We start from the raw sequence: 24,445 nt of genomic DNA, 5'->3' as shown, positions 1-24,445 counted from the left end.
GCTTACCAGAGGTCACTTTGCAGTCACGCAAGAGGCAAAGACTATCACGGCTAGTTCACTTCCTATGCTACTCAGTGGCTTTTCAATAATAAGTGCACGGATAAATCCCCATCTACTGCACGAGAATGTGTGGTTCACACTCTGTAGGGTTAAATGATTATTGGCATTTCTTACTAACAACAAAACACCTTTTTTTTTTTGCCTGATTCTGACATTGAAGTGACACATTAAAAAAACACAAATGTAGTGCATCTGAATCTGAATCCCCAAAGTCAACAGCCTAATGTAGTTACTTTGACTTATTAAGCTGTGTGTCTAATCAAGACAAGTATAAGTGCTTTTTTTTTTATATTTTTTTTTTTTTTTTAAATAAGCTGGTTTTATCTGGAACAGTCTTCAAGGTAAAGCCTGTTCTTTCCTGTTCTTCGTGACTGACCATCTGGCCCTGCTTGTTTGTCAATGCAGTTGCGTTCTGGTTGCCCAAATAAGGGACTGACGTGATCATAATATTGAAAACTACGAGACATTTTTATAATTCTGTCCAGGCAGAGTTTTATATTGAACATGCTTTACTGCTGCCAATGTATAGCCATAAACTAGGGCCTCAGCCTTTTCTTGAAGCACATACATTTTTCTCAACAGCAGTACCTTTGATCACAAGTTAGCAGCTCTATCCAACAAATCCAACAAATACGTAAAAACACTGTGATATCTACATTAGATGAAGTTTTTTCTTTATGCTTTTGTACAGAAGACCACGTGCAAAGCAAACAATTTCTGCAAGTACAGTTACAAAGAAACACTTATAATTTATTTATTGCTGCTATATCCAATGATGTTTGCTTTCACTCTCCCTACGTGCTGTGCTTGAATTGTGAGGATGATGAAATTATGTAAATGTAGTACATTATGTTACTGAACTCACTGTGAGCAGTATTGTCCTCGCTGCCTGCAGTTACACCCAGGAAATATCTCTCCTTTCCCAGATCATTTTGTGCATTTTCTTATTCTCTCAGCACAAATTAAATGCAAGGATTATTTGAAGGACACTGACACATCCATCATGTCACTGGACATTCAGGCTGCCTTTTTAAGAGAGTTACTGATCTGTGAGCTACCACTGTAGAAAATTTTATGTATCTTCTTTTCCCAATGGCCTTTGTCTGCAGACTGCATGCACAAGTGGCTTTTACAATTAAGTGATCTGCTGCAAACCACTTCTCTAATGGTAAACTACTGGGGTGTTGGGCTCATTGTCACACAACCTTGCAGGAACAGCACATGCAGGGACAATACAGGCAAGTGAGGACATGGGGGCTGGGAGGAAGAGGAGGAAGGAGCCTGCTTCCTACCTTCTGGGTGGAGCCTCCCTTGCAGACTGCAGGTGAGGATCAGCTTCGAGAAAGAGCAAAGATGAATCATTTACCACTCCAGGCCTCATTTATTAGGAGCTAGGTGTAAAAAGAAAAGGAAAGAGAAGCAAGGTCCTCTGGCCAGAAGACTGTTTTTTTTTAACAGGTAGGTATCAGGCTACCAAGTATTTCAGTCGCTTTGTCGTGGCTCCTAGCAGCGTGAAAGACTAAAATTCAAATTGCAATGGGACAGTTGGCAAGGAATATTATTATGAAAACCTTGGTGTATAATGATGTTGGCCTCTCCTTCCCACCTCTTGAAGTTGTCCACCCATCTTCTAGGTGTAGGGAATGCAGAAGATGGAAGGAATCAAACCCCCTACATACTCACTGTGAGAATAGGAGCAATGGTCATACTTAGAGCTGGGGAAAACCTCTTGGTTGGAGACCTAGAATTAACTCAATGACTAGCAATATGATCCACTGAACTTTGCATTTCTGCGTGTGTTCTTGTAATCACAGGCCTATAGAAAACATGTGGTATAAAGCTACGGACAAGCAGAAGTGCATTTCAAAATTCTAGGAGATGGGAGCATTCTTCACTAGTGCAGTATCAAATGAAGTCATGTTTGCTTGAGGTGAGAAAAGGACTGGTCCTACCATGGAGAAGCATTGCTACAGAGGCCTGGCAGTAGCTATGATTTCATGCATCCCTGAGAGGAAAGGGTAGCTGTTAGTCACTTTATACTACTTGCTCTTTCTTGCCATTTCTCCATGTGGTAGCTTGGCATAACTGTTGCTGTCATTGCTGACGGACTATCATTAATTCCATGTCTTAACCTATCTCCTTACATACCTGCAGCAATTCCAAATATGATCTCACATCAATGGTACCTAAACTCAGAATCTTTAAACTGCACTTTCTTTTGTCAGTCATCTGAATTCAGTAACTCGTACAAAGTTTGCTTGCATTTTGTTTCCAAAAGGACTTTAACATCACAAACTGATGGGTCAGTAGGGCTCCACTCACGGCGAAACAATGGGTGAAGTGACTCCTGCTTCAAGCTGAGGAAACGCTGACAGTGAATTCAGTTTATACCAATGTTACCCCTAATCACTGGCTTGAAAGCCTTGTCTGGGTCACGTTCATTCGGGCAGCTCAACCTGTGCCCTTCAAAGCCTCTAACATTCTTTTCCTTATTATCACTGTTATATAGCTATTTTTATTAATGAAACATCCCTGAGTGGCATACAGTGCAACATCTGCGTCAAGCAGTGATTGTCATTTACAAAGCGTGAAACTTAAAAAGGAAAGAAGAGGACTGGGTCTCCAACACACTGTTCCTAATGGATGTCAGAGATAGGAGATAGTTTCTAGAGTGGAGACAGAAAGTGCTGGAACAGGTTGGTAGGCGTGAATACGCTGCTTTGTTATTGCCGGGGAAAAGCAAGCTGTTCTGTCTCAGGTTTCCATTTCATATATGCTTAGACATAATATTTTTAGACAAAAAACACTTTTATGTTTCAGTTTGATCTTATTGCCCAGTGGCATGTTTCTAGGATGTCCAGTAGACAATGCCTCTGAAAATAGGAGCCAGCCTCCAGGCTGGACCTTGGCTCTTCTGGAAACAGCACAATCCATGCAGAGTCAGGAGGAAGGAGGATGGGGGGAGCCTGAACATCTTTCAAATGTGCTTTGCAGCACAACTTTAGAAGGGGTGAAAAAGACAACAGGGAAAGGAGCCATCAGTTGCACATCTCTAACTGTGCTGCCTAGCTGCTTTGTGAGACTGTTGCAGCCTTGGAGCAGCTCCCACAGCCTGGAGGTAGGAGGCTGAGACGCCAGCCCACAAAAGCAGCTTTACACCCTCTTTGTGTAGAAGATGTTGCATCAGAAATCTCTGCAAACTATGCCAAAGGGAAACATACACCCGTGCAAGCTGCCACCATGAAAACGAATAAAGAATATCAGATAATAAAGGGCATCTTCCTGGGCACATCTGGTAACTGCTCCACCTGGAGCACCATAACCTGGCATAGGCATCGAGACAGCATTGGCACCCAAGGCGCAACAGGAGGAATAAACTTATCCCTGTGAAACGGAGCTGAAATGAGCAATGGGAAGCGTAAAGTAAAAACATAAAAAAGCAAGCATGAGGATAACATCTGACTTGTGCTCTGCAAAGCTCAAAGGGGACTTCTCAACACCAAGGGCCTCTGACTTTATGAGAGGCTGAGCACCTTCTGCGTGGTGCTGAGATGCCTCCATTTTTATGGGCGCTAGTTAGAGCTAAGGGAGCCTGACAACTTGCAGAATCAATTCCTAAATGCTGCCTGTCACAAACCAATCAAAAATATACATTGCTTTTGGAAACAAGTTGGCTCAACTGAGTCCATTCTATTACCCTGTTCTTTTTCTAGCAACTGCTAAAACAATCTTTCCATTAGAAGGAAATATGACTCTTGGAATTAATTCTTTATACAAAGAGCTGGCAAGAGTGACATTTACACCAAAATTAAGTCTCTGTGGTAGTGTAACGAACAGCCTACATCTGCTTCCTTGATGCCAAAGATAATTGAGATCAATGTGGTTGAATTATCTGAGAGCAATGCTAGAAGTAGAATATTCAATACATGCTTTAAGTATCCTTTTGTTAAAGACCCCAGGTTAATCAATCATTAAAAAAAGTATCCCGTTTGAAAAGCTTGTCACTAAAAAAATCAACAAATATAACCAATTGCCACGGAAAGCAGATGTAACAAATCTTAATTTTAGAGATTTAATTGAAGGGCTTCAGATACTACTGTGGACTAATGAAAGCTAAGAATAAATTAAGTGCAGAACTAATATTTTCTGAAATGCATTTTGTGAGTGGATTATGCAGTTATTTACTTGAATTCATGCTATTTTATTATTTAAAGTCTATGGATACCTTGCGCATATGAAATCCAATATTAAGAATTTGAAATTTTGAGTATAAATGATCATGTATCAAAATCTGCAACAAAAATCCATCCTGTTGTGTGTGATCATTATTTGTTGTTCTAAACTCAGTCAATGAAGGGCAAAAGAGGTACTACTTTACGTATTTGTCCAATCCCAAATTGCAGAAAGTTAAATAAAATTTATCATCCTTAATATCAGTTACCACAAATAAATAATGTATGAGAATGAATTTTTATTTTCAAAATAAACAACAAGGTTATTTGCTCAAATTTTGGAAAAGTAGTAACAAAAATAGAGCATTCTGTTTATAATTAACCTTATTTGAAGATAAACATTCATTTGGCTATATTTGTAATTGTTTGTACAGCCTATTACCTATCAACGGCAGTAACGATTTTGTATACTAGCATCTTAATATTTTCAGGACCAGATTGTAAGGATCCATTTTTATTCTAGGACTGGATATGGCTACCTCTGTGGTCTCTGGAAAGTCATTTAACTTCTTTTCCTTACTTTTCCGCATCTTTAAAAAGTGGCAGTAATCCTTACTGATTGAACAGGTCATGAGGTTGCAGTGATTTAAGAATAGTGCTTTAAGGATTAAACGCCCTGCGGATAATGATTAAATAATGTCTTTTTCACTGGTAATCTCCATTTGGTTATCTTTCCTAAGACATAAGTCAAGAATCCCAAGGACTGATTAACTTATTTAAAAAGAACAAAACATTTTCAAGATGTAACACATAATTGTGAAGGACTATTTATAAACATGACAAACCTCTTTATTTATCATCACTAAGAACAGTAATATATATCACATATCCTATATTTCTGTGGGCTGGCTAAATATGTTACTTTTGATATACTGAAAACAAGTTTATAAAGGATTTCAAACAAATATATGCTTGTGTGTTCTTGTGTTGGAAAAGAAAAGGAAAACATGAATCTCCTGCAGTTAAAACTGAGCACTCCTGGCGTTCAGTTTGACAGGTTTTTTCCCAAATAAATTCACACAAGCAGTACATAAGTATAGTTAATTAAGTTTTTTGATATTAGAAAGAGCTGGAGTTTGAGGTCCTTTTCATGGATTTGCCATGTAAAAGGGGCTGCAAACAGATAAATCACCTTATATGGCAATGCCAGTCTTAGGGTTTGAGTGATACAAAGAAGCATCAAGAGCAATGCTTTATTATGTTAATTGAAGACATTTCTAAGTAATCAGTAGAGATCAGTGAATTTGGAGCAGAAAAAGTATTTTAGAAGTTGCTGTTCTATAGGATTAAGTAATTTTGAAGAATATGTCATATTTACAACAAAATTCTCAGCACAACTAACTTTGCTGTGCAGTTTTTTTCTTTTTGAAGTTGTAATAGACCTACAGGGAAACATGTGTAACTGCTTTTGTATCTGGTCTGGCATTGCTAAAACAGAACAAATGAACGTTGATGTTGTCTAGACTTGATTCTGCCATGAAAAATGAATGTTAGCTTGCAAACCAGCTGACGGAGGGCAAGGGAAAACTCCACAAAGTACTTGGAATAGCTTGTGAATTACTTGGTCATGCAGAAAAGAGAACAGAAGATTGAGACCAGAGCAGTGGAAAAGCCTGAGACATTAAGTTGTCACTGCAACAAACCAAGTTTCTGCAGCACCCCTGTGCCCCAGCTGTGTCCCAGTGGGCTCCCCATGACACCATTCTGCCACACATCCTGGCAGACGGCTGGTCCTTTGGCCTCCTGGCAAGTGTGCTCCTCCTAACCTTGCCTCAGGTGGCACTGACTTCATTCTGAAATTTGAAATAAGGAGACGTATCTGCTTGTGATTCTGTCTTCACTTCACTTTCCCACTCTCTGCTTCCTCTCATTTCTGTTCTACACCCTCCACTGGTGTCCCTGGAGGAGACTTCTCTGAAAGAGCTCACAACACGTAGAAGTAGTGGTAAGGACACAGCTGCATCAGAAATGGAATCCCTCTTCCATAGCTAAAAGGCCTATGTTTTATATCTCTGGCACAATCCAAACACACTAATCATGACTGCTAATTAAACTTAATTAATCCACAAGATTAAGTCCATGGCAGTTTTCCACTCCCCTCTGTGTTTGCCTTTGGTTTTGCAAGCAAATGAACATAAAGTCAATTCAGAGACAGACACAAAAAAAGCCCCAATCTTTTGCTCCCCTCCTGAAGTAGAATCAACCCCGTATATGTATATATATATACAGTTATATACATACAGACATTTACATACATATATGCATGTATATGCAACATACATATAGGTATGTGTGTAATGGAAACCATCAGTCCCATCTAGATGATGGCTTTGTCAGAAACAGTGACAGCTATATTCGCGTTTGTAAGCACGGACATTACTTGCTTTGACTTCCCTCCTCCTTCCCTCTCTCCGTCTCTCTGCCACTACTCTTCAGAGCTACATTTCAGGCTTCCCATGGTTTTCACTGAGTTCATTATGTGTCTTTCCATTGGGATCAGCAAAAAACAAACCAAGCCTTGCAATTACTTTTCAAAGCAGTATATATAAAATAAAATCATGTGTGGAATCAGAAAAATATACATGTGGGACAGTCTATGTTTTTACTCCATGTTTCAGACACTTTACTGACACCAGGTCCTACAATATTCACTTTTATATATATGCTCTATCCCCGTAGCAGGGAGAAAATTCCAAAACCCCTTTTCCTCTCTCCACTAAATCATCCAGACAAGGCTTTTGCACCATTGATACATTCTTGATGTTTCATTTACAGACTGCACACACATGCACTACATTACACATCTCAGAAGTGATCCTGTCATTACACATCGGCAGCTGATAATTTAACTCTGACTGGCAAAGCAGATCTCGATTGCCCAAAGTAAATCTAATACTCGGAGAGTAAGAAATGCATGACAGCCGGGCTGAGCATCCTTTAAAACTAGGCATGGGATTTTTAAGCTACAGCATGTATGCATATAATACCTACATATATATATATATAAAAGTATATAGCACATATATATATATATGTGTATTCCATACATGCACCATAATTTCCAAGACAGCTACAAATTTCCACATGCATTAAACTATCTAAAAACATAGAAATAGGCAAGTCTAATAAGTGGAATTTTCTTAAATTATATTTTAACAATAAACAGCAAGAGTAATACTGCAAAGTACTGCTCTATTCTCATGTATATCTACAATAAAATTCTAGGAACAGTTGTCTCCCAAAACAGCCCCCAATAAAATAAAATAAAAAAAAAAGGTAACACCCAGTGTCCTATATTTGTATATTCATTGTCAGTTCAAAAAACAAACAAACAAAAAAGTAAACAAAGAAAAGAGAAAAAAGACATCCCCACTCAGAGTTGCATATTTACATTCTTCAAACTGTAGCGGTGAAAAATAATTCTATTAAGTGCAGGACATTCCTAGTGTTGCAGTAGTGACATTTTTAATAAGTTCTTCATGAAAACATTTCTTTTTGTCTTAATAGTGACGCATTCCATGACTACGTGAAAATTCTATTATCCCCTTCACTTGCAGCCAGTGGTTGAGTCTGGATTGAAAAGCTCCTTGTATAATGGAGGAAAGAGTGTGTTCACTATATCTGGATGAGATTGCTTAAATACCTGTAGTTTCTCTCCGTGCAAGTTGCAAAGTGCAGTAATGGTTGGTATCTTGGCTATTAACTGTGAGACATTAAAATAAAAAGAAAAGGAACAGGAAGGAAGCAAATTTAGTATAAATTACAGTTTCCAAATAAAATATGTTAACAACTTGTTGGATAACTGAATGCAATACTCTGAGCTCCATCAAAAATACCCATTCAAAGGACCGACATTGCTCTTACGGTACAAAGAGCATTTTTGTATGCTGGCAATTTTAGTAAAGTGCCAAACACACATTTAACAAGGAACTGCCTCCAAGGGTATTTTCTTAAGGCAATCTCGTTCTTGCTAGAGTACCAATTCAAAAGATTAGTGAATTGAGCAAAAAATGTTGTAAGAGGAAGCAGGAGCAAGATTAAAAAAAGCCTTACTTCTCCTATACATTGCAAGCACACAGTGTGTTGCCTTTAACTTACATTAATGCAGCAATACATGGAGAAATGCCTACCAAAAAAAAAAGAAAAAAGAGTCATGATTAAGGAGTGCTTGAATCTTCTTTTTAACAATGTACCTTTGTCAAAGTCTCATCATCGAGGTGGTTCTTCTGGATCACATGTTGAAGTGCAAAGTAAATCTTTTCCTGAAGCTTCTGGACCTTCCTTGGCTCTATTAACCAGGCTCGATCTGAATAAAAAAAAAATAATCAAGACGCAAAGTCAAGAATCTAAAGATGGGGGGCACATTCATGGATAAGCACAGTGTCCCACGCTGGCAAGCATTCACATCAATCACAATTCCCATGAGGAAGGACTGCATGATAATTAAGACATGGTTTCAGAGGCAAAGTATCTTAATTAAAGGAACACCTGACAGTTTAATTAACAGCTACATTCTTGGCTCTGGATTTCTTTGTTTAAACCAGGATGTTAGAGATAAAGATGGGAGTAGAAATGAAACCAGGCCCAACCATTTTTTTATTCTCTGTTGGTACAATCAGCATTCTTCTAAATTCATAGTGGCTAGGTGAAAAACATGTCATGTTATCTCAGTGTCTTAATACATAAATAATAAACATATTGATCAAAACAGATCTTTGAAAATAATAGAATATAATTATTTAAAAATTAAAATAAAATATGTCTCATTATTTACTAGGCTAACATTTTGAGACCAAATATTATATTCTGAATAAAAAGAAATGGCTTCCTTCAAAAGAATTTCTTTAATAATTCAAAAGAATTATGAGTTGTTGCAATGTCTTGAAGTGCAAATTTCTCATTATTTAAAAATGTTCTCTTTTTAAACAACACAAAAGAAAAGATTATCTGGGAGAATAACAACTACAGATACAGTTGTTTGGAAACCTATATGGTTTCTACTGAACTCAAACCCCAAGTGTAGGAGGTCTTCCTTAAGATCTGTATTCTCACAAGTCATAGCTTCTGGAGACAAACACAAAGAAAGAGAAGTAGCAGATCCCAAGGCAATCCCAAAACCATTAATACAGTGTGTTTACAGCACCAATAAACCTTCTGTTTTCCCATGCTGCAAACTTGTTTCTTCCTCCCTCTATTCCTCAATCCAGACCAATTCTTGGGTATAGATTCTAGCTTTTAAACAGGAAATAAGAAAATCTATTTCATCACAGGGCATGAATCTTCAAGTATCAATGGAAAAGTGCTGGAAAATCCCTTTCACTTTCAGACCCCTTTCACCCACTCCCTGTCACAAAATAATCCATAGAAATAATAGAAGTTGGCCATTTCAATAAGAACACATGCCACAGAGGCTGGAGCTGAATGGTATTTCATCCAAAAGGACCTGGACAGGCTGGAGAGGTGGGCCCAGGTGAACCTCATGAGGTTCAACAAGAGCAAATGCAAGGTTCTGCACCTGGGCCGGAACAATCCTCGCCACCAATACAAACTAGGGGGTGAGGTATTAGAAAGCAGCCCTGAGGAAAGGGACTTGGGGGTGCTGGTGGATGAGAAGCTGGCCATGAGCAGGCAGGGTGCAGTTGCAGCCCAGAAGGCCAATCGCATCCTGGGCTGCATCAAAAGATGCATTGCCAGCAGGTCCAGAGAGGGGATTCTGCCACTTTGCTCTGGTGAGACCTCACCTGGAGTATTGTGTGCAGGTCTGGAGCCCTCAATATAAGAAGGACATGGACCTGATGGAGAGGGGCCAGAGGAGGGCCACAAGGATGATCAGGGGGTTGGAGCACCTCTGCTACGAGGTCAGCCTGGAGAAGAGGAGGCTCTGGGGAGACCTAATAGCAGCCTTCCAGTACCTGAAGGGAGCCTACAGGAAGGCTGGGGAGAGCCTGTTTAGAAAGGCCTGCAGTGACAGGATGAGGGGCAATGGCTTCAAGCTGGAGGGGAACAGATTTAGATTGGAGATTAGGAGAGGGTTCTTCACTGTGAGGGTGGTGGAGCACTGGAACAGGTTGCCCAGGGAGGTGGTTGAGGCCCCATCCCTGGAGATATTCAAGATGAGGCTCGATGAGGCCCTGGGCAACCTGGTCTAGTTGGGGGTGTCCCTGCTGACTGTGGGGAGGTCGGACTAGATGACCCTTGGAGGTCCCTTCCAGCCTGGGCAATTCTATGATCACAGGAGGAGCAGATTCTGTCATATGTCTGACTGTCTGTGGAGAGAGCTGCATGAAAAGTGTTCATCGCCAGGTATTATGGGAAGAGACAAAACCAAACCTCTAGCTACTTAACAGGTGATCAGGAAAAAGAAAATAATCTTTTTGCAGAGTTTAGAAAATCATACTCTCAGAAGATAATGCCACCAGTGGCCATAGAAACAGAAACAGCATCTACACAAACAAGCACACAGCAATATTTAGACTTCACAGGTTAGATGCCAAATTTTATGCTGTTTCAAAACATGCCTTTCAAAAAGTTAAATCAAGGCCTATTGTGGCAGACTGGAGCTAAATTGATTTATCATAGAGAGCAATCCTTAAAGATTTATCTTTCTGTCACAAGAATAAGCCTAAAAATAGACTGAGGTTGTTGAAGGACAGGTTTAATCACTTATCTGTCATGGAACACGCTTTGTATATCACACAAGAGTTCTTAATTGATGACAAGAGCTAGGTGAAACTTTTACAATGGATATCAAGTTCATCTTCCAAAATGCGGTTTCTACCACCTGAAAGCCATCTGCAAATTTGGCTGGAATTCCCCAGGTCCCTTTACACACACAAAAGTGCAGGAGAAAGTCAATAGATCAGTGTCTACATACAGCTTATAAGAAACAGTGGTTCAATTCTGTACTTTTCTGTTTGGGTTATGAACTTGTGTACCTTTAAAGAGTGCACAGGCCACTAGGATACAGAATGGTGTAGGAAAGAAGATGAGGGAGAGCTTAACAGGTTCACTTTTGCAAAAAGGAAAATGCAAAAAAGGAACATGGCCAGTCAGAATTTCAGAAGAGGGACTGGCACACAGTGGGGAGCCTGGTTACTGTCTTACCACCTGGCTTTGGCGTGTTTGCAGGTGGAGTTACCTCTGCAGCCATTACTGGACTCCTTCTAGAATGTTTTAATCTTTGAAATCAGAAATCAAGTTAAACAATCACCTCCAAGCATCGCAGTCAGGTCCACCCTGAACCGGAAAATCTGGATTTGTGCTCTGAATCAGATAGAAAATGGGTCAGACACTAGGCCTTGCAGCCTTAGCAATTATATTAATGGAATTTCTTATGTCCCCTTACTCTTAATGGGACTGCTCTGTTTCCTGTAAATTACCTAAATACTGAGATCAAAGGCACAAGAATCACCTTTCAGTATAGTGGCTTCTGTAGAAAAGAAATTAGAATATGAATACTTTCAATACAAAATCTCTGTGTACTTATATTTGTGGACGCAAAGGCTGGTGCAGGTACTTCTGTGAAGCACTAGTTCCTTTTTTTTTTTTTTAATTTTTACATATGTTCCCAAGATGAAACACTTTATTGTGAAGAAACTTGAAAATCTAGTGTGGAAGGAAATTATTTCTTTTTCTACTGTTATAATTTTTGTAAGAAAATAAATGGCAAATTTCAATGTCAGTTCAATCTGTATTGATTTTCCCTGCCTTCCCACTCCCAAACACAGCAGCCCAGCTGAAATAGTAATTACTTGCACAATCCAAATTTGCAGTTTTTTTATGGAAGAGAGATTGCTTTCACTCATGTACATTCTGCTGCAGCCCATCACTTCTTTGTTCTTGCGTCTTCTATAACTAAAGATATATGTGCTTACAGACCACAGAAATAAGAAGACAGCATGCATCAAACACTTTCAGTTTTTTTTGGAGGGGGGATAAAAGAATAGGAGACACTGTATCTGCTCTCTTGCTTGTAAGCAGGAAAAATCCAACTTGGATGTGAAATAGAGAACCATGGATTATTTAAATATTTCAACTTGTAGCACCACCTTCCGCCCTGAATTTTGATTATAGTGAAAAAAAATCTTGGAATTGCCTCTACTTATGTGTGCTACTTAGAAGAAACAGAAGCTGATATTCAAGAGACATCCAGCTCTGAAAGGCTGTACCAGGACTGATGTATTTCAGGACTGAAATGCATTACTAGAGTTAATGGAAAAGCTTTTACAACACATGCCTGTAATACAGCTATCTCAAAGCCGGTGCTGAGTTGCTAGTTTTTTCAAGTACTTAGTGCAGCTGCAAGAAGTAGAAATGAGTGTGGATACCCAGGCAACATGAACTGCTGGCAGAATGCAAGAGATTTTGGTGCTTTGCAAGCTAAAGGGACATATGTAGAGCTGCAGAGCTGAAGCAGAATTTTGACGTCCATCTAATGCCTTCCTGCAGCTAAACACATTTCATAAATTACTTGTTCCAACATCCATTAAAATCAAATGGAAACTTTCCATTACTTGGATTTTGATCAGGCCTAAGGCACTGGGCATTCAAATGCTAGAAGCTTTCTGCAAGCAAATTTTGTTGAATAGGGCTATAACTTGTTTTCCTCTCCAAGATTACATGGGAGACAGAAACATGACTTCTTTTCAATTTGGCTAGAAATTGCATAACTGAATTCTCTTTCTCCCTGCAGATGAGGTGCCCCCATCTGATCCAAAGTGCTTTGAAGTCAGCTTTGAAATGATCTTATTGTTTCTTTCTGTTCAGCTAACTCTAACTTTTCCTGTAAGAAAATAATATGAAGAGTGGAAAAACCTCCAGGTGTTACAAAAGTGAAATACGGATCCTGCTTACAAGGATCCCACCACCCTCTTCCTACTTCCCTTGGCTTCATAACGTGAAGTCAGCTGGAAACACTGAAATGATCTTCTCCAGTCCCTGTTAACATCTTAATGAAGCACTTCACAGCTCAGACCCCAAACAGATTTCCAGGTTGCCTTCAGCTTTGCACTGATTCAGTCTGCTGAACAGGCCACTAATGCTAACCAGGAGCAAGCACTGGCTGCGCATCTGTGTCATGTTCACAGCTGGTCTTTTCAGACGGAAGAAGGGCTGATGGACAAGAACCCATCAGGACAAGAACACTTGCAAGTAGCCTATCCCAGAGGAAGTCAGGGCATCATGGGGGCAGGGCATAGGCAACTTGCACCCCTGTGTATAATCGGGACACCTCTGAGGTGGACATGGCTGCTGTTTGCAGGATTGTCCCACGAATATCCTAGCCTCACACAATGAAGAGCCACCGGCTTGAGCATTTCACCTCTGAGTGGATGACTGCAAGAACTGCTCAAAGGGAAAATAAAAGGAGCAGAGTCCTTTCAGTAGGTGTTGTTAATGATAAGAATGGACATGTTGACACCATCTGTGCTAGTCTAATTCTGCCTAACATAATCTCTACCACAGATGTGCAAAAGGGCAAAGTGACCTAGAGGAAATCTTTAGCAGAACAGGCTAGAAAAATAATTCACGGTGGGATTTTTTGTAAAGGCCCTTCAAGAGCTTACTCTTGGTGGGAACTAGGGGTCTGCCTTCCCCTAGGGATGTTTAAAAGTCTCACACTAAACTGTGAGCTTATCTACCAGATCCACCTTCTGAGTAAATTAAATCACAAACCCCTCTTTTTTGTGGTCAAACAGCCAGCACTCACTGAATGCATGCTTGCCTGTGCAGAGCTATGCTATATCAATACATTGAAAAGGGGATGTTATCCCTGGAATCACCACCTCTCACCTGGAGATAAATTTGGACAGGACTCATACAGATGTTATGGCTCATGTTCTTATACACACAGAAAAAGCCCACCATAGTTAGGGACTATAATAACCTGCTCAAGGCTATGAGGTTTGAGGTCCCTGAAAATGCGAGGAGGATCATGGACCTCCTTGAGTACCATGCTTCTTTGTCCATGGTCTGGAGGAACACCAGCTGCACAATTTGTTCACGCAATCCCGCTCCATGTCTGTACCCCCACATTTTGGATGTATTTCCAGTATGTGTAATTCCTGACAGTCTACCAAAAAGAGGCTGAGATATATTTGGGTAATTTGGGTACTCTTCCTTTGCTTCATATCGCTTAATACCACTTAAACAGCTGTTTAAGTAGCTAGAAATAGAGGTGGACAGAGCTAGAAATAGAGGTGCACAGACACTGTGGTGTTTGGAATGAAAAAATCACCTGGTGATATCAGAACAGCAGATGAAAACAAGGCAATCTCCTCCTCAGTCAGCTGTAAGGAACATAAATTCTTTGCAAAGTCAAAAGCTTCATTCACCAGATCATCAGAACCTGTAGACAACAGAGGACAAAATCAATGCTAGAAGTTTGTCAGCTCTTTAACCTGCCATGAAAAGTGAACTGTTTTCATGTCAAAAAACGTTGTAAGTGAATGTTCTAAAACAAGTGCCTTTCATCAGCTATTAAAATTCCACCTGCCATGAAAATATATAGCTAAAACACCCATTGGAGCACAAAAATTATCGAGAATTAGGGGCATGACCTGTACAAAAATTGCACAGACACCTCAGAAGAGGGATTTCCTTTCCCGGTGTGGAAAGAAATGTTATTTCTAAGCATATATTAAATCTAAGAGGTACGAATGACCAATCCCAAATAACTTTCACATATAGAATTTTATTAATTAGCAGTACAAATATTAATGAAAATATAACAAAGACCAAAATAAATCACCTAATGCACATTCATAAATGCTTTAGACTTGTAAAGTAGTATGATATTTATCCATATGCAAATAAGAAAAAGATATGCCTATATGACAAATATATATATTTGAAGCAATATATTCTTTGAGTTTGGTCCTCAATAGATTTCTGAAAATGTATCAGACTCATGGATGGGCAAAAGTAATACGTTTAGCTCTTAACATTTCAGGTAATGCTCAACACTATCTTGAGAAATGAAGCAATTGTTTCAGCACACAAATGTAAATGAGCTTAAATTTTTAGGCAAAACAGTATTTTGGGCGTGTCTATATTTTGTAGTAGTTCATTATTTTAGTCCCTTTGTGGCTGGGGCTAAAATTGTCTTCTGCAGGACACAGTGGTAGTGATATGATATATCAAGCATAAATGAACTGTGAAGATAAACTGCTTGGCACCTGCCACAAACACAGGTTTTATCAAATCTTCAGATATCAGACTGAGAAATCTATCTGAAAAACCTTCATGCTGCTCTTTTTTATTAGAGAAAAACCCTTATCACTGCTGGCAGCTAGTGGAATTGCCTTTTTTCTTTTTCACTTCCAGACATTTGGAGGTTTGGGGATTCAAGATTTACTGGAGATTTTAATTGTGGGTCACTAATTTCAGAAAGACAAATCTGTCACTAGGTGGTTCAATGTAATTGGTTGAAAAGAAAAAAGATCGACATACCCAAGGCTTTAAACATTTGCATCCCTCCATACTTTCCTTCAAACAGAACAGTATTGTTGAGTGGGTTGAAGGCACGGCACATTCTCACCAAAACCACTTCCAGGCAGCCTATCAGACAAGAAAAAGAGCAAAAGCACCACACATCACTGTGAAATGTCAGAATGCAGGAAATGTCAGGAGAATATTTAGGAAGATATCAGTCATTAGAAACATCAGCAGGGATAAACACTCGTAGAAGGCATCTAGATGATATGTCTCTGAACGAGAGACAAAATATTTCTGTGTTAAGTACAGAAAGGTGTAATTTCTGTTACAGCCTGCCCATTTTTCTTTAGGTTGATTTTTCCCCCATTGCAGCAGATTGGCAACCTGGACTTAATCTGAACTTAGACCTGGACAATTATTTTCAATTTGAAACATTTTATCCTGAAAATTAAGCATTTATTTAAACTTCTTTTTAATAATGAAACCTGTTTAATGTAAAAATCCAGCTTCACTGAATGTGTATACAAATCCCGGTTTTATTTGTCTGGAGGGAGAGAATATCACAAAGTGTTTTTAAAGAGAAAATAAAAGTTAAAGTACTGTGAAGGTAATCCATAAATTGGGGTTTACTTCTGTTTCTCTTATTTTAAACATGCTTTAACTAAATCCAAATCGCCTGTAAGAGGAACTCTGAATCTGAGGATTCACTCAAAAGACATGCTTTTGAGTGAAAAGCCCTGATTTTCTAACTCCTGCTCAGCATTAACAGCAAAACAGAAAATAAAACATGGCATATGTGTACTGTAGCTAAACAGAGTTGTCCAACAGCACAGTTGAATACAACCATATCTTTTGCTGAAGGTGCAGTTATGTTCTTAGCTTTGCCAGCCAAATGAAGGAAGTTACTTGGGATGCGCTGGCATCTACAGGATTTTCAAAATTAGTATGAGCTTTAGAAAAATAGTTCTCATGCTGCAACTCCGCTTTCCCACAAGGTTGTCTCTGTGTTCCCAGGGTCCCTGTGTCTCTTCCCTTTGCACCTCTGCCCGCTGTCTCAGCCCAGCCCCACACCGAGACACAGCCGTGCATACAGAGCACTGAATCACACTGGCTCCCATCCGTAATGAAGAGCTCTCTCCTGAAATAGGAAGCACTTCTTATGCCTTAACAGGCCGCCTCACACAGCATCCTGCCTTTTATACACGGAGAGAGCAAGAAACTGATATGACAGGGTAAATGCAGTTAATTACCAGTCGCGGTTCACTTGGTCATACCATTTTGTCCTCCTGAGTTTGGCGATGTTACTACATAGTCACAATAAATCTTGTCACGATTCTTCCGGAGGACAGAAATTGCAGAGTCCCACGACAGGGAAGGAAACCCTTTTCCCCCTTGCCCTTGTGCACGCATGTGCACACCCCGGCACGCACGGGGAGCACGGCTGGCACACACCACTGTAATCCGCTCTCGTTTCTTCTGAAACCAACTGGCGCCAGCAGGGATTTTCCCTCCTGTGCATTGGCTGGAGGGTATTTCTGTAGTCTCATTAAAAAGATTAGAGATGACCACAGAGGCAGGCCCCGGTGAGCCTGTGTTCATTTCACTAATGACAAGTGGGGATTTTACAGGGTGGCAGATGACTGATTCGACCAGCTCAAATTGCAGGGTCCTTCCACCACATGTCAGGTTGGAGACTGCAGTTTCTGCAATGATTGTGCACGCGTGTGTGCTTAATAGCCACAACTGACTGTACAGGGAAGGGAATCAGAAGGTAGTAACATCATTAATGTGGAAAAATGCAGAAGGGTTAATGTAACTAATGAAACAGACTGAAATTAGGGCTCCTACGACATTAAAATGATTTGCAGAACAAGACAGCAGAGCACTTTTCTAATGTGCTGGGTGCTAAACCAGTCTCAAGTCTCTGGCGTTTACCCACCTGACTTAAGCAGGAGAATTTGGTCATTCTGGCAGAGCTCCATGAAGCCTGTTATGCGCTTTGCAAACTCCACCACATACTGGATAGCGTGGGTGATCTGAATGGCACACTGCTGCCACAGAGCTTCTCTGGTCTTCCGGGACAACACACACAGAAAAACAAAGCAGTCAGCAAGCGGGCTCATCAGTGCATTAAGTTCTTCGGATGGCCTTGCAGAAAGGCGCGCTCCTCAGACTCCATCCCCATCCCCTGCAGACCTAGCAGCATCTCTGCTTCTCAAGGTACCAGACACTTTTCATTAGAAGGCTGTTTTCACAAGCCGACTGCCACAGAGATCTGAACTCTGGCATCGCCTCTTCGAAGGGGGAGAATGCATTTTCCAATGTAAATTGTGAATCTAACGTCGGCTTTGGTGCAAGATAGAAAAACAGTGGCACAAATAGTGTAACAATGCCAGAGTACTCCTAGAGAAGAAGTGGCACAGTGCTATTAAGTTATCCAACAGAATAGTTTTGCTAGTTTGAAACTTAAAACAGTGCATAATTAAAATATCATTGCAATCTGAACTGTGATTGCATCAGCATTTTGTCTTCTTGACAATCCTTTTCCTTGCACATGCAAGTGTGCAAATGTAAATACATGCTTTTGATTTGCATGGCACAGCTCTGCAAGCTGTGGTGTGTGTCTATTCTTGCTAGTACTGCATAGCCCCTCAGCTTTCAAAGAACAGGTTGGAGTCTTTTCTGTCTCTTCCGTGATCAGCTAATATGCTAGGTGAAATCTGACTGAAAAACCACTGCTAGTGATGCTGGTGCAAGAGGCACAAAAATTTCTGTTCACTAGACATCTGAAGAGGTGACAATGGGAAATAGTCTGAACTCGACCTGAGAATCACAAAGGTAGAACAAAAATGTAGTGTAACAACATCGTTTTTCTACCCAGTTTTGAACACCTTCAATTTAAAGAGTACTTTCAGTTTGTCATTATCTGTTGTCTGTAAGAGACAGATATTTGTTATTTACATAAAAAGGGAGTGTGTTTTCAAAATTCTAAGGAAAAAAAGTTGCTTTATTTTCTAAAAGTCCTTACAACAGAGGATCCAGTCCTGACCACATTAAAGTCAACTGAATTTCTGCATGAAGTTTAGATCTGTGATAACAAGCAGAGCATGGAGAGGATTCCATAACCACACCTGAACTTCAACATTAGCAAACATCCCAACATGCTGGAAAGCTGCTGCTTCTTTTTATGAAGTGTCACTCCTCATCAGCATATCCTTACCAAATACATTATACTGTTAAAAATTTCAAACCACAGGGAGCAGAAGCAGCAGCATATTACAGGATTGTACCTTGCTCTGGTAAACCTTAATTTCTTCATATGTGTGGGTCTGCCATGCTAGCTGGTGTAGTTCCTCCATGGTATATTGACATGTCTCCAAATGAGATTTAATGATATTCTGTGCAATTCGATCTGTGAAGAGGAGAATAAAAAATAGCTTGCATGAAACAGCATACAGTGATTTGTAATCATTTTGATTTTAGTGAAAACATTTAAGTTGTTGGAAAATGCAGATTTTAAAAAAATATATTTTCTTTCCAATGCTACCTTTCTTAGTATTTTTTTTATTCCTGAAGATGACTGTTGCAAAATGTTTCACTGTTGAACTCAAAGCCAAACGATGCTTGATAAATAGTGGATCTACACAGGAAAATAACAATGAATCTTGTGAAACTCTTCAGACTCTTTCATTCTAGGGGAGATTTTTTTCTTTTTCTTTTTTTTCCTTTTTTCTTTTTCCGCATTTAAATACATGTCATTTGGAGACTCTGGTTACTTGATCACTTCTATTTACCCCAAGCCTGTGCACCTGCCCAGTTCTGACTGCTCAGTCCTGACACAGGCATTGCCTTGGGATCACTCATATCAGAGAAACAGGAAAGAGGTCTCTTTTTTTCTCGAGTTAGTTTTCAGCCGAATCAATTTCTGATTGAGCTAGATGAACACAAGCATGGAGACTGGTACTAGCAAGGAGTGAAAGCTAGAACCCTGGGTTTTAGAAGGAGAAATGGGGGGAAGAGATCTCACGTATAGGATTAAGTTACCTACAGTTATTCTGAAATTGCAGTCATAGAAACTACTGCATAACACAGGATGCAGAATGCAAGGGGAAAGGGAAGCATGAGATCCCACTGAAACTAGAAGTAAACTTCTCAGGGAACGGTTTTAAAGTAGATCTTTGCCCCTTAAGCCACTTGAGTGGATTAAAAAGCTTTTCACAAAAACTTCCAACACGAATTCATTAGCACTAGAAGTTGAAATGTCCTGATAAAACACACTATAGAAATGTGATGATTTCTTATTTTGCAGCTTTGAGACCTATATAACTAATGAAGCTCAGTGCTTCAGCCTGAAGATATTGCTTAAGCTGAATACCTTTCAAATAATGGAAAAAAGTTGAAAGTCAGTCGGCAGCACTGAACTGAAGCTCTTGTGGCAGAACTAGCATTTCACAGAAAATATATTTGTCAAAAAAGGAAAGGACATTGACAATGCATTAGCCAAGCCTGAGCATGGGAAGTAGAAAGACCTAGGAATGTTATAATTTACTCATTCACATCCTCGACAGTTTGCATACAGTGGGTGGATCGGGTGCTTGGATTCCCAAAATAAGAATGTTTCTTTGGCCAAGTGTTGACTGAATTAAAAAACACTAGCAAGAAGGAAAGTTGAAAAATGAATGTAAACATGTATATGTTCCCTGCAATTGCTGCTATAGGAGTGTTATTATTTCAAGAAGAAATGCCTGTGCCACTGTCACAGTTAATAAGCTGAGACTCAGCAGAAAGGCGCTGAAGAAAATACAAAAGAGTTCCAGGTTTTTGTAGGAACAATAAAACCTGCTCAATTCAATCTTTACAGGTATCCCTTTAAAGGTCATCACTATCTTTAGGTTTTGTGGTGGAACAATTGACTTAAGCATAAGGACAACTAAAAGTGTATATTACTGAGTACAGGGATCTATCCATCATTCTTTAATGGAAGGTTGGTTGCAAGTCTTAACCTATGATAGTAAGCTATTGCATTTTATAGTAAAAACCTTATAGATAAATGAGCATGTTGGAATAAAGGGATGATGAATTCAAACAGATTTTTTACAAATATTTATTTGCATTTCTTTAACTAAGAGAAGCAAATAAACCATATCTTTTCTAGAAAGGTGAAATTTCAGACGTGTACCCCACATTTTTCCATTTAAAGTACAGTTTTAATAACATCAGCTTTCTGGGAACATCCTTAGCCACGGTAAACCTGACTGCAGAAGTTAAGCTCAAGCTACAGGCTTTGTCACTTATGTTCCTGGAAGGATTTAACTGGACAGAACAGATGTATGGTCAGAGGAACATTTAGGCCCTGTATCTAAAACACCAGTGAAAGAAGTATGATTTCAACTTATATTACAATTCTGCAGCCTGAATGGTGAAGGATTTTGCTCTCTATACCTGTCAGCTGGTCTTTTTCCTTCTTGTGCTTCCTAGCCCAGCCCTGTTAGCCTCACCATTTGTTACAAAACCTCGAACTATTCACACTCTTGATGTAAAGAAAATGCTTACAATAAATACCTCAAATACTTTAATATTACTGCATAGACATGTTTTGAATCAGATAAGGTCACCTAATGCCAACAATCTGAAAATAAGACCTTTTCATTTCACTGACCTCAAAATATACTTGATTAGCAGTTCTACATTGCTGCAGAGATACTCAGCTCCACTCCTTTTCCTACCATTTATATATTTACCTTCGAACTGAAGAGCTGACAAACTCTTCAGGGTGTTATAGGGATGGCATCCAGTGTTTTACCCCCATACAGCTCTTCCTTGTGTACTTGGGCTTATGTTGAGCTGACATTAAAACCCATTTAGATGTGTGAAGGCCTAGGGCAATTGCATCGAGCAGCAGCTCCGAATGCTGACATCCAAAGAGGAATCAGGTGCAAGACAGACTTGAAACTCTTGCGCCGCAGGCTAGGCAAGGCTGAGTGTGTGATGGAAAGGGTACACTGTGCCTCAGGGGAGGAAGGAACTGCTCATTCAGCATAAGCAGCAAAGGAGGCTGCTTGCTTACACTCAACGCTGGAGTCCCTGTAAGGAGCTTTATGGAAATATAGCATGCACTGGGTGTGTAGAGCTGACATGATGCAAAAAGTAAAAGAAGTGTAAGCTTGTCTTGGCTTCTTAGATGGTGTAGCAACAGAAGAACCAATGCAGGCAGCGCAAAGAACATCACTCTCAAAGGGTTTCAAAGACCACAACCTTTTTTTCTGACATTTTCAGATTTTTACTTCTTTTCACAAATGAAGGTGGAATCAGCACACATCTTGGCAAATCTAAGGCAGAAAAAAAGTTCCTAAACTGCTGGGAATAATTTACTGACTTCTGATGTAAACCTGTCCAGTCACAGGTACTGTGCTGTACCCAAAATTTGATACAATTCTGTGAGACCTCGTGGCTCTAACACACTGCTGGCAACTGAGTTCAACAGATTAACTCTTATAGTAGAACTAGAAAGAAAGGGACAATGAAGGAAGAAAGCAAACAACTACATACAGGATAAGGAGAGCTATTGCCTTGATGCAGAGGCTGTGTCCTCAACCCTATGGAGGTACCTTGTTGGCATGATGCCCAACAGCTATGTCTTTCCTGTTCTCCAGGCTAGGAGAGTCCACCACAGTTAGTCCATGCATCAAGTCTTGACATTTGTCCATTTAATTTTCAGAAATCTCTAATCAGAGATTTCAAGGGTCCCATTACACTGGGAAGCTGCATGGACAATACCAGGAATTCTGTTTGGATGGGCTTGATGAACTATAAAAGACAACTCCATTTTTGTGACCTCAGTGTGAACTGAATTTCTACTTGAGGTATTGTCAGTTTCCATTTTACATATTATAACGGGTTTGCAAGGTTTGGTTTATGAAAAGAAAATCAAAAGAAATTATACTGGCCCCTCAGTTGTGAGAATCAAAGTCTGTAACATTTTATTTTACAATCACCAACTGCTGCAACTCTTGATCAAAAATTAATAATTCCAACTGAAAGAATTACTGAGCCTGCATGGTACTACACCAACGGCATTATAATAACAGCTGTAAACTGCTGGACTTTTAAAGCTTATCTGCCACAGTATGTAAACACAAATGTAGACTAGGTGTTTTACTCCTCCCCTTTTGTCTATATACTGGGTTTATTCTATTAGGACTATACCTCCTACCATGCATCATGATCGCTTGATACTACATGATACCACAGGAAATCTGAAAGCCATGGCTTACCCTGACAGATTGACTTTGTCTGGGAAACATGGACCACAGAAAATAACACATTCTTAGTGTATGAACCCCAGCATGCACTGTGTTATGGAAGCATTTACATTAGATAGCTTGGTTCTAAATTTGAAGATTTCTTAGTATTGGTACCTTGAAATTTTTCATGGAAAGCAGACACTTTTTGTACAAATACTATGGTTCATTAAAAAAAAAAAAAAGTCTAGAAAAAGGTATTTTCTTCCTGAGAGACAAACCAGAAACTACATGCTCAATCAAGAAAGCAGCCAATAGTTGTAACAGATATGAGGTCTTGAAAAATCAGAAATACTCAAACAAGATATATCCTGGAATGACCATTTACATTTAATCTCTGCCCTGCATACATCTGACTGGTTTTCTATAATGGTCCACTATCCTACCTATAAAGTCTTGCCCATCCTCAAGGGTGACAAAGAAACTTGTATATTGTTGGTTGGCGCAGCTGGAAAGTAGAAACCTGAGAGGTGGGACTGGCCTCCTCATCCTGCACAGGAGCTTGGCTATTGCTGGTGGGGCCCTGAAAGGTGCCAGCTGGATGGGGAGGTAAATTAATTGGAGCTTTGCAACACAGCAGAGGGAGACAAAAGTCAAATGCACAGTCAGAGAGGTCCAGAACTAGCTGAAAATTGTACATCAGGAAGCCGAAGCTGAAGATTTGGCTGAATCTGCCAAAAGATTTGTTCTTATACAGATTAAAAATAATGTGTTCCTTGAAAGAAATACTGTGTGCATGTATGCAATTTTATGGACTGCAACATGCATGTCAGACAAGATGGCCTCAGTGCCAATGCCAATGACTAGATGGAGCAATAAAATGTAACAGAAAGATGTACATGTACTGTGGCTGCCCAAAGTGCACGGGAATATGGTAAGAGAATAAATAAACACCTATGGAACACGCTCCTGGGCTTGTGGCTTGGTGGCTAAAAATTAGACTGTTGAGGCCAGTAACTGAGAGAGGCCATGTACAAATATTCATAGAATCATAGAATCATAGAGGTTGGAAGAGACCCTTGGGATCATCGAGTCCAACCATCTACCCTACTCTACAAAGTCCTCCCCTACACCATATCCCTCAGTACCGCATCTAAACGTCCCTTAAACACAGCCAGGGATGGTGACTCAACCACCTCCCTGGGCAGCCTATTCCAATGCCCGACCACTCTCTCTGTGAAGAATTCCTTCCTAATGTTCAATCTAAACATACCCTGTTGTAGCTTGAAGCCGTTCCCTCTCGTTCTATTGTTAATTACCTGTGAGAAGAGACCAGCCCCAACCTCTCTACAGTGTCCTTTCAAGTAGTTGTAGAGAGTGATGAGGTCTCCCCTCAGCCTCCTCTTCCTCATACTGAACAGCCCCAGCTCCTTCAGCCGCTCTTCGTATGATTTGTCTTCTAGGCCCTTCACTAGTTTC

At 39.9% G+C, this 24,445-nt stretch overlaps 1 protein-coding gene across 1 annotated transcript in view; it reads right to left on the bottom strand.

Annotated features, from left to right (window-relative positions):
* Positions 1-338: 338 nt before the first annotated feature.
* The window catches only part of RORB (RAR-related orphan receptor B), a gene marked incomplete at its 5' end in the record, with an annotated part of 44,573 nt that continues 20,466 nt past the window's right edge, over positions 339-24,445 (bottom strand). The window contains 6 exons of the mRNA XM_014951642.1: positions 339-7,995; positions 8,486-8,598; positions 14,527-14,637; positions 15,741-15,848; positions 17,665-17,797; positions 19,016-19,137. Of these exons, the coding sequence (XP_014807128.1) occupies positions 7,840-7,995; positions 8,486-8,598; positions 14,527-14,637; positions 15,741-15,848; positions 17,665-17,797; positions 19,016-19,137 (743 nt within the window). The remainder of the gene's footprint in view (positions 7,996-8,485; positions 8,599-14,526; positions 14,638-15,740; positions 15,849-17,664; positions 17,798-19,015; positions 19,138-24,445) is intronic.

Source organism: Calidris pugnax, unplaced genomic scaffold (genome assembly GCF_001431845.1).
Source record: "Calidris pugnax isolate Ruff unplaced genomic scaffold, ASM143184v1 scaffold207, whole genome shotgun sequence".
NCBI classification, from domain to species: domain Eukaryota; kingdom Metazoa; phylum Chordata; class Aves; order Charadriiformes; family Scolopacidae; genus Calidris; species Calidris pugnax.
This window is presented reverse-complemented; position numbering and strand designations above follow the sequence as displayed.